The following is a 12,281-nucleotide window of genomic DNA, read 5'->3' as shown; positions in this document are numbered from 1 at the left end:
AATGATCTCACTTGAACAAAACCATAAATCTCATTTTCTCAGTAGTACTTTTGTAATATTTAAGGCTGGGATTTCCACCTTAAAACATTTTTGGTGAAAAATTGTTTATTGGTATGATTTTTTTATGTATCCTTCACCATGAGTGTTAAGGGTATAAGTTTGTCATTTTAGAACCCATAAAATGTATACATTCTTGTTCCTTATAGATATCGATATCTATATTACATTTTTTACGGACCGATTTTGTTTGAAAAATCTATTAATATTAACGAAATTTTAGTCGAGTTAAAAATCAGCCCAATTATGAATAAAAATTCCCTGGAAGTTTTTTTCCCTTCTCCCATTTTTCCTATTCAATGTTAAAAATAAGTAAAGGGAAAAAAGTCCAGGGGAAATTTTATTCATAATTGAACTGAATATTTCTCTGAAAATAGTACAACCCATTATCTGGGAGCTGCTAAAAGTTAATTTTTGAATATAAAATATAAGAATAAAATAATTATATATCTCAGACGTTTGTAGCCTATTTTTCTCACAAGGATACTAGTTTCTGACTAGTTTCCTTTCTTCTAGGGTTACTAAATGTTGAAGAAAACATTTTATTAAGTAAAGTGTGGATACGAATAAGGCAGATTTCATCATATTATGGAAGGTTAGGATGAAATCGTTTAACACTTTTGTAAAATGTCCATTTTGATTTGTTTGCTAAAATGTAACATTTCGATAGAAATTGCAGAAAAAACTCGAGCAGAAAGCATGTTTGCAAGTTTTATAAAGTTTTTATCGACTCCTGTAAAAATTAAAATGATTTGAGTACCTAAAAATTATAAAATTCTCAACAACAATTAGAAGTTACCAACCCTGGGTTTTTGTATGCCTGTTGTTTGTTATTGTCGTGTATGAAAAACATAAAGTTGTTTTATTTACATTTTCTCGCTGTCGTTTTTATTGTTGCATTTTACAAACGCACAAACAAAATACGAGGAGTATTAACTGGGATTTTCTGTTGTTGTCGGTATTTTTCTTTTTGTTGTCTGTGCTGCATTGACTATTTGAGTGCGTTTGTTTGTTTGTCTGTTATACAAGAGATTTTCCCCCAATTCTTGTTAAAATTCGAATAATTTATTGTTGTGTGTGAGTGAGAGGGTGGCCTGTCTGCATTTAATAGAAAATAAAGTTTCTCATACTACATGGTTTTTAATTGCTGAGTTTTCAATGAATTTTAAAAATACAAACTACTAATAAACTGTTTTTTATGTTTGTCGTGTTTGAGATGGTTAATTTCTAATTAAGCTTATTAGAATTTGTGGTTACAAATTGAAAGGGATCCTGTAAGAATAATTAATCGGAGATATGGTAAGTCGCGTCGTCTGGCAATTAAATACAAAACGGAAATAAATATTAAAAATGATATTACAAATACATGCTGTAGTTAACAATACAATGGAATCTTTTCCAAATATTCAATAGGGAGATCAAAATCCCCAAACAAATCATAGGAATTTTTGTATATTTTAGTATTTATGGATGATTCCCATGCCTAGAGCTAAACCAATCTATGAGCTATTTTTTATTACTGTCCAGTAGAATGTAATACTCATCATGGTATTAATATCGATGATATATGCGGTATTCCTAAGTATTGGCAAACACAAATCAGTGCGTCATTTAGACATTATCGATGTGGTTTTTAGAGATACTTATTATACGCGGTCTATTGGGCCAATCGTTTGTGATGCCGCTGAAAATGAACGCCTTTAGGAAATATGTCTATCTTCTATGCCAATATCATGATCATGACGTTCTATACGTCCTATCCCAGCAGTTCTAGGATACTGTCCCGAACTATTGATTTTACCTATCATTTAGGGTAACAATTAGTTACATTGACCCTTTTAGTTTACAATGAAACTGTCTGATAGCTGGTCCAAAGTAATCAACGCATTGGATTCACATATCGATTACATAGTATAGTCAGTTACCTTCCAAGCTACATAGCTGGTTATCAGTGATCAGTTACATAACTAATTATTTAACATGTACGGGTCCTAATTGACCTTAAATAGCCAGTTAAAAAGACATTTCGTAGACAGTCCAATAACCGATTGCTTACAACCAAAACTTCTAGATTCTTAGATACACTAAAGTGACAATTGACTTCATGCTAAGTTACATGGGCTGTATAAAGTAACCAATTGACTTCTCTCTGAACAACAAAGAGCATATACGTGTCAAATTACCCCAAATATATAAATTGAAGTCAGCCAAGTTGTCAGACTATAGTGACAATTACTGTCTATAAGGGCTACATTGACTACTTGCTTAACTGCTGAGATACGTCAAGCTGGTTTGAAAATTGCAGTACATCCACGTGATTTGGAAGATTGGGTTTATAGTTTTTATAAAAATTATCAGGATATTCTATTCATTACAAGTGAAAATTATTCCGAATTCAAGAACTCATGTGATAGCATGGACATGCGCTAAGTTTATCCAGTGGCGTATCTCTGCTGGACCATATACCACGAGCAACAGAAATTATTTCAATGTAAGTTGTTTTTCATCTCCTCGGATTTGTTTATAAGTAGAATTATACTATTTTCCATAACAATTTATTGGATGTTCGCGATACGGTCCTATTCAAACAGTGGTTCGATGAAGTTTTCCTAACTTTAATACGTTTGAAATTATTGTCCTTCAAAGATCTAAGTACACCCAATACGTATGATGGTCTAGTCGACTAGGATGATATCTATTAGATTTGGCTGTCTATTGTATGTATTTGTGATAGAATTGATGGCATACGTCAGCACTTATTTCAGTTGCAATAACTAATTCAAGTTTAACAGCAAGTGTAATTGTAATTTAAGCCTTTAAAACTAAATAAATAAATTTAAACACCTGGGACTTGATTTCTCCTCCAATTGTTGGATTTGCCATTTAAAGCAATTATCTCAAAATGTTTTAACAAAATGTTTCAATAGAAAACAACAAAAAATATGTTCAACTATAAATATTTAATGAATACTCACTCGTATTTATGTAGACAGACAGACAGACAGACAGCGATTAATATTTGAGCAGTTAAAAACTAAAACTTCCAAAACGTTCAGTTGGTTGCTAGAATGTATACGAATAAAACCTATATTCTCTATGTGGGAATTTTTGCATTCTATCCCTGCCATGGACTCTTGGAAACAGTTTTACTCAATGAACCACTGATTCGTGGGGAAAATCTAGTAAAACAACTCAATCATTTGTTGAAGAGAATACGATACGAATTCCCATATGACTATATAGTCATTGTGAAGGATGTGAAAAAGAAAAGTGCGTGTTTATTTGAAGATTCGATTGGTCATTTAGATGAGCCCATCATTTTACTGCCCAATTTGAGCCAACAACATTTGCTACAACAGCAGCATTCGAACAAATTTATTTTACTTGCTTGCTCAGCGGAGTATTTGAATCAATTGCACATTTTCAATACAGTGTATCAGTATGTGCCACATATCATTTGGTATCAAACATTTGAGGAGCTGGAAATGAGCGAATTATGTTCCAGTATTAACAAGAATGGCTATTTTCAAAATTTAATAATTACACCACAATCTCTAGCAGAAAAAGAGACCTATTTTAATTGTAATTTACACAAGCATTTAGAAATAGTCAGCCGTGAACTATTAGCTAATCCATTTCTCAACATGCAGGGTCTCCCGATTATAACTGAATCTGATCAACTGCCACCACGCAGTCTATTATATTATAATGATGTTGGTGAATTGAAACTCACTGGATTTGTGGGAAATTTCTTGACTACTTTTGCCAAAAGATATAATGCTAATTTGGTAATAGTGCCTCCAGTAGCTGGTGGTATGGGTGTAACAGTGTTTTATGAAATATTGAGTAACAAAACATTTCAAGGATTACTGGATATAGCAGCTACAGCGATTCCTTTCAAAATCGACACCTCTTCTGAGACATTTTCTTATCCCATGGAGTTAATGGAATATTGCTATATGATACCATTGCCTCATATACGACCAGCCTTTAAATTATTTTTTGAGATCATTGAACTAAAAGCCATGCTCATTATTCTCTGCTATTTCTTTATATACGGCCTATTGCTTAATATCGGACAACACCACAAAATAACTCATTTGAACGTGGCCAATATACTGTTAAACGATAAAAGCATGCGTGGCATGTTGGGACAATCTTTTGTGATGCCGAAAAAAACCTCCTTGTTTATGAAATACATTTGCTTTCTGCTGTGCTACACTAGTATTCTTATTTGCACCAGCTATCAGGCCTACTTACAGTCTCATTTAGTTCATCCGCCCCTTGAAAAACGCATGGAAACTTATGAGGATATACACAGAAATAACTACAAAATATTGATAGATGGTCGAGAGTCAGTATTTATTTATCCAGAAATACTAGAGAAGCATCATGATCTATTTGTTAAAGAAATAAATTTTGATAAATTTCTCAAAACACGTCACAACATGGATACACGCTACATTTATCCGGTCTCTCAAACTCGCTGGTTTGTATTTAGCGAACGCCAGAAACTCTTTCAAAGAAAATTGTTTTATTATTCATCCCAATTGTGTCTGAGCAATTTGGTTCTGCTGTCTTTTCCATTGCGACCTGGTTTGCCCTACAGACACCAGTTCAATCAACATTTATTAGACGTTCGTGATACGGGTCTTTTAGATCACTGGTTGGAGAACAACTTTTTAATGATGGTACGCTTGAAGCTATCCTCTTTTAAAGATTTAAGTGTTGCTGATGAATATGGAGAAGTTCTACTTTTGATGGATTATTTGTGGATATGGATTCTGTATGCCGCCTGCATTTTATTATCGACATTGGTGTTTGTAGGGGAATTAATATTTTGTAAAGTTTTTTCAAAATAATAGCTAATAAACATTGACCAACTTATTCATAATTTTGTTTTTAAAAAGTTAATTATAATTATCCCCTGGTTATACCTGATAAATTTTTAAAATATTGTCTAAATAAAAAATTATCAGGTATAGTCTCCATTTATTAGTATTATTGCTTCGTTATGATAAAATTGTTAGTGCTTTTGCTTAGACAACTTTGTCTTGACAACAAATGTCTTTAATTGTTATGATGAATATTTGTCAAGTGTAGACAGGGGGTGCAGGGATCAAATAAAATAGACATTATGAACAGATTTAACTGATTTTCAATACAAATAAGTACGGGTGTTGTTTTCGGCTTGCCGAACCAAAGAAAATTCTGAAAATCCAGTTCCTTTTCTTTAATTAGATCTGATCAGCAGATTAGAAGTTACATACATATTTATTAATATTTATTTTGGAACAGCTTCACTGTAACATAGAATAAATACATAGAACGAAAGGAGAGGGAAATGTCAATGAAAAAAATTAATCAAAACTACTACCCAGCAGTTCTAGTAGACTGTCCCGAACTAGTTGATTACTTCTAATTGACCTCTCCCTAATAATTCAACCTGGTTGATAAAAGTTTCTATATATTAATATGGTATTGACAAAACAATGGAAACTTAGGTTTAATTTTTACATAAATCTATTTTGCAATATTTTGCCATTTCTTACGGTTATATCTGCTAAAAGCTTCCTTTTTGCAATCTACAATTTTGCATAGGTTTTCTGTATTTCAGATTCATTGTCGTTCTGGAATGATCAGTGTATAGATACATAATATCGTTTAAAATTGATCTATATCCAATTCCAGTCATAGTATCTTTTATAATATGAATTGGATCCATTCTTGCCCTAAAAAACAGCCCCATAACATTATATTGCCACCGAGAAAATAGACTGTCGATTTGTGTGGATTCATCCAAAAAGTGAACAATATTCAATTTCTCTCTCTACCAGTTTAAATGTTATTTTGCAAATTGTATACAAGCAGTAGGGTTTTTTTTAGAAATAAGAGTTTTTCGAAATAAGAGTATTTGCCCTGCGGCTAATAGTTCTAGAACTATTTTCCTATTTTAGATTATTGATAACTTCCCTGGCAGTAATGTTTGAGAATTTCTTAAACTGTCTTCCTTTTCATAATTTATCATATTGTTACGTTTTAACCTTTTCAAAACGTTGGTTTATTTCCTTTAAATAAACCGGATACTTTTGATTGCAAATAAAAGCCGTTTAGTAGTTTGAAAATTGTAACAACTCTTTATTTATTTAAAATGTACAACAACCACAGAATTAAATAGTCACTCAATGTTTTTTTTATACATGTTTATAAATTCGCAGAAATACACACACTTTATAATGCACACGAATTCACTTGAAAAACACAGCACACTCAGTTGATGGTTATTCGAAAAGCGTCTCTGATAAACTAACTAACGACTGCAACCTCTGCCACTATTTATAACACTGCCATCTGCATTCTAGATTGCTCTTTAACTGTCTAGAGCTTTCTAATACATACGCCATCTGTGGTGTACTTTCTACAATGTTCTTTAACTGAATATTCGAATTCGAATATACGGTTGCAGCAAACAGCGTTGCCAACTTACGATCAATGGTCAACTGAAAGCTTTTATTCAATGTTAATAATGCCCACAGATATGTTACAGTTTGCTATTACAGCACTGCTATTTGAAAGCATTCTGCTACTTTTATATCAGCCGTTAAAATCGTTACATTTGAATTCAAGTACAATTTCGTAACAATATCAAAGATAGTTTTTAGTTTCATTCCAGCATTAAAATAATTATTATTTTGGGGTTTAAATTTTCGCTAATCTTGGTTCTAGCCATTACAAAAAAAATATTAAAATTAAATAAATATTGAAATAACGGTAACAAATTATCACTTTCATACATTTTAATTTTTCATACATTTTCTCTTTTGCAGAAGTTTAAAAGTTTCCATTGTTTTACCAATTCTAAGAAGTAGTAAATTTTGAATTTATCTTAGAATTATAAACATGTACATTAGGGTGGGTCTACGGAAAATTCTAAGAAATTTTAAAATCAATCATTGGTCTAAAATCAAATCCTATCTTGCGCATTTCGTCTTTTATCCAATGATATTTCAGTATATATATTTCTTTAATAGTTTTTTATTGCATTAAAGATGAAATGCGCAAGATAGGATTTGATTTTAGACCTATGGTTTCTTGAGGAAACTTTCTTAGAATTTTCTTTAGAATGCGTTTCTGCTATACGATTTTTTACTTTTTGATCGTCCATACAAATTTACCCAACCTAATGTAATGTAAATTACGGAATATAGTTTTCAAAAATATCATGGCAAAAATTTATTAAGTATATACTTTAATTAAAGTTGTTTCCATTTGTTTAACAATTCGATTCTACACACATTTAAAATTCAATCGTAATATTTAAATTTGTATCTCAAGTAGTCAAACGCAGGGAGTATTTAGTTTAGCAAACCGCTTAGTATGTCAAACATATTTACGGTGATTTTAAAAAGTTAATCCTCAGAGGATTATTTTCTTTGAGGCATGATTATGTCCTGCTCTGCGGTGTAAACACACATGCTCGTGAAGGCAAACGCAAAAAGTCGTAAACATTTTTAATTTCCTTTAACAATTTTATGGCCTACTTAAGAGAGGACGACTTTAAGGTGTGTACTGATAGTACAACACATTTAAGAGTTTATGTCGTAATCCCAAAATGAAAGGAAAGTCCTATTACTTTTCGCTATCAGACTACCAACATATGGTTAACATATTTATAGCAATTCAAGTATATTCTTCTGGTTTTTGTTTAGAAATGATATTCTATAAGAAAATATGAATTGATGAGATGATATTCCCCCCCAAATAAAAATAATCTTTAGATAACCCTATAATATTAATAAACAGATGTTGAAATAATAGACATGGAAGCTGTAGTTATTTAAAAATATTATTGAAACAGCAACATCCTAGCAGTCCACATGGAAGAAAACATGTTGCTACACAAGTTGCACACAATTTGTCATTGTAGCTGTATTTAGGAAAGAAAAATACAATCAAAAATAATAACAATAACAATAAATTTCTTAAATTGTCTTGATCATACCTGATCCTAGTGGTGATAACTTACACTTATAAAATAAAATTACAGTCAATTATGTGTGTGCGTCGTCTACAAATTGGTTATGCACCCATAATGTGCATTTTACATTCACCACTAATACAGCCACCTAGCAGTGGCAACTGACTGCATGCAATACCTTATACACATTACAGCCCAACCATCCAACCATCTCTGGGGTATTTGTAGCAGCTGTTTCTTTTCTTGCTACTTTGGGATCGTTTCTTATTGTTCCAAGACATTTTTATTTTATAAATATCACCCTTTTTGATAACAACAGCATTACAAATTACAATACGTGTGTTAGGAAGGAAAAAAGGTGTTGATTTAAAAAGTGTTTGACTTTATTATTGTAGTTTTTGTTATTTCTATTTCTTTTAAGGAAACTTTTAAAAGTCAGAGAAACGTCTTACAAAAAAAAAACAATAGAAAATCAGCCACCACCATTTTTCATCATGAGTTTCACATTGAAAGTTTTTGCGATTACACCCTTCATTAGGTAATAACGAAACTTTGTGATTAAATTATTGGTAAATATAACTTACCGCAACTTATTTAATTTGATACAAATAATAGTGTTAGGTTTAAAACCATTTTCGTTGAAAAATTTTAAACCCGATTTTTATCCAATATCGGTCCAAATTTCTATTGTATTTGAAATACCTTTCATTTTATATCCATATTTTTTTTTGTATATAATGACTTAGTAACCAAGATATAGGCACAAAATTCTACCTCCATCTTTTACTTCTGAATGTTGATTTCAACAGACAGCCGCTATATCGACTCAGGTATCTATAACGATCCAGAAAAAATGTGGAAATTACAAACGAAATGACAAGGGAATAATGTGAACTTTTCATTTCATATTCTCAAAAGAACAAATGAAAATGAGATTTTTATTTATTAGAATTCAGAAAAGAACAATTGAAAATAACATTATCCAGTAAAGTTTCATTTAATTTCAGAAAATAATAATTTAAAATAAGATTTTTCTTTTCAAATTCGGAATGGAGATTTTCTATTTGAAAACGAGAAAATAATAAATGGAATTTAATTGAAAACTTATGTTTTTCTTTATATATGGATGGTAGTTTGGTTAGTGCAATTAGTACTAAATTCAAGAAGTCCCAGAGTGTTTTTAAAAGTTTCTGAGAGAGTGTTATTCACAAATGAGTGACAATACTAGGGAAAGTTTGTTTTAAAAACTATATTCCGTAATTTCAGTTTTAAAAAACATGACATTTTACAAGGGAATATAGCTCTCTTATTTGATTAATTTTAATAGAAAACCTAATAAATTTGAATTTATTTTAGAAATTTAATGTCAAGTGAACCTACTTTTGAAATCAATGTCTTCCGATTGCTGTCCAATAGGACTAAACTTGGTGTAAATTTCATCCCAATCGGAAGACATCGATTTCAAAAGTTGGTTCACTTGACATTAAATTTCTAAAATAAATTCAAATTTATTAGGTTTTCTATTAAAATTAATCAAATAAGAGAGCTATGTATATTCCCTTCACCAAATTATATTTTTAGATAAACAAATTTTTTTTTCAGTTTTTTCAATTTCGAATTGTTTTTTAAATTTTTTTTTTTTTAAATTCAAGTTTTGTTTTTAAATTAAAATTTTTTTTTAATATTTATCGAAAATAAACTTTTGGTGAAAAAAAAATCGGGTTAAAAAATATTTTTTCCAATTTTGACCCATTGTAGGTCCAACTTACTATGATTTTATATTGGTTGCAAAGGTCTTTGAAATATCCATCATTAGATATCCATATTGTCTATATTAATGACTTAGTAATCCAGATATAGGTCAAAAATCGAGGTTGTCCTGGTTTTTTCCTCATATCTCAGCCATTTGTTGACCGATTTTGCTCGAGCCATTTTTACTAACTATAGTTAGTAAAAATGGCTCTAGTCAACATTTGTGAAAATTTAAAACCCAAAATAATAAACAATTTTTTTTTAGTTTTTTACGTAAATCCAGCATTAAGAATTTAAGTAAAAAACTGTTTGCGATAAACATTCAATTAATAAATCAATAGTTTCAAAAATTATATAAGAAACAAGATAATTTAATAGGAAAAGGGTTAAAGAAATTACCTCAATAATCTTAAATTGGACATTAGTTCTCGAACTGTTAGCCAGAGGGTCATGGTTGTTGTCTTATTTCTAACGTACTTCTCGTTTACATTTTGCCAAAGAACATTTAAACTGGTCGAGGCAGAAATGGAATACTGTTCTCTTTTCGGCTGAATCAAAATATAATTTAAGGGCAGTCATGGGAGAACATTTGTACGATGCCCCAAGGGAAAGAGACTGGACCCCATGTATACAAATAAGACAGTCAAGTTTGAATTTGGCAATACATTACATAACATTTTAAATGATGTCATTTATCCATACGCTGAGGAAAATATGCCCCCAGTTTGAATTTTCCAGCACGACAATGATCCGAAACACACAAGTGCATACAATCCAATGTGGTACGTGTTTTAAAGTGACCTGCCTAATCGCCAGATTTTAATCCCATAGAAAACCTATTCGAAATTGTAGATCAAAAAATATTTCAAAGGAATGGTTGAATCTCTCGCTGTGCAGCAGTAATAAAAAGGTAAATATCTATATCGATCAAAATACTGGGTCTCTAAAAAGACCTAACATTGTTTTGTCAATTCTATAATAATATTCTATAATAAAATTTAATTCTGTTCTTTTAATTCAAGTACATAAGTAAATAAAAGTATATGATAACAAAATACTAAAAAAATACAAATTTCTTAAGCATTTTGATATATTAAATGCATATTTGAAAAAGATTCAATTCTTCTACTGTATTTATTAAAAAATTTTCAAACCGTTCTTGGGGTAAAGATAATTTAGTCTAATAACAAAGGGTATATAAAATTCGTTTTTGTCCGTTTGAAATGGGTTTTATTGTTTACATACAGCGATATTTGCTAGTTTTGTTATTAGACTTAATATTTACAAATTTGGTTGTTTAAACAGGAAATATTTCAATTGTGTGTAAATTTGTTGTTTAAAAAAAACACACACACATTTTTAATGTTGACAGTTTTACTCTTGCTAGATTCCTCAATAAAGGAACTACATATATTCCTTTTCTAAAACAAATTGTCAAGATCTTGTATGTATGTTATTTAATTTGATAATTGAATTGTAGTACAAAAAATGGTTAATTATTTAGCTATTTCTTTGAAATATTGAACTTTCTATTTCCAGCTAAAAAATATATTGAAACTACTGAAAGACATCTACTAAATATAAATATTCTTGAGTACATAAAAACAATTCCGAATTACAATGTTGTTTCAATGTTTGGGTTTATTCTTTTTATGTGGCGGTGATATGGCTATTAAAGACCTATTCAAACAATTTCAAGTGTTTTTTGTCTATTGTTTGTGTTCTAATTTATTACAGAACAACTTAAATTACAAAAAACACACAACACCAAAAATAAGAAAAACAAAAAACAAAACTATTTAATGAATATGTACACAAGTAAATAAAGTCCATTTCTATGTTTTGTTTTGTTTTTTTTTCAAAGAAGCACAATTCAAATACATGATATATTAAGGGATGCAGCCGGGAAAAACCTCTGAAATAAACAAAACCCAACTGATAACAGTTTTTTCTGTTCAGTTATTAACTACATACATGAACATTTATGAACATTAGGAGTGGTGCCTCACACTTCCGTTTGATGTTGCTTAATTAATGTGTAGTGGAATATATATCTCAGCTTTGATGACGACCTGTAAAATGCAGCATTTATGTCGAAATCATTTAGAAGAAAAAAAAAATGAAACGTTACATTAATAGCAGGGTTTTAACCACCTTTAATATTAAAAATTCACACTGTTCGTTCCTCTTTAGATCTTGTAATGTTTAAGGGTTGTTTAGCGACAACAACCGGTAAACGCCACCCCAACCTCTTTTTTTAATTTCCTTTAGATCAAAATCCTCAACAGCTGCCTGCATTTAAACTTAATCACGATTTATAAATTGTTCATGTAATCTGTCACTTGAATTCTAGATTTGATTATAGGATTTGTACACTCACTGTCTATCTCTCTCAATGACATTCATTCCCTTATGACTTAGTCTCTCTTTGATTACAACATGACATTTTGCCAGATTGTTTGCCATTTTGGCAATTACACCAGTGCACATGCGT

General features: G+C 30.5%; 1 protein-coding gene across 1 annotated transcript; it reads left to right on the top strand.

Annotated features, from left to right (window-relative positions):
• Positions 1–3,125: 3,125 nt before the first annotated feature.
• LOC135961537 (uncharacterized) lies at positions 3,126–4,919 on the top strand. The gene has a single exon (XM_065513040.1). The coding sequence runs from the start codon at positions 3,126–3,128 to the stop codon at positions 4,917–4,919; it is 1,794 nt and encodes a 597-aa protein (XP_065369112.1).
• Positions 4,920–12,281: the final 7,362 nt, after the last annotated feature.

Source organism: Calliphora vicina, chromosome 5 (assembly GCF_958450345.1).
Source record: "Calliphora vicina chromosome 5, idCalVici1.1, whole genome shotgun sequence".
NCBI lineage: Eukaryota > Metazoa > Arthropoda > Insecta > Diptera > Calliphoridae > Calliphora > Calliphora vicina.
Note: the sequence above shows the minus strand (reverse complement) of the source record. Positions and strands in the feature narration are given on the sequence as shown.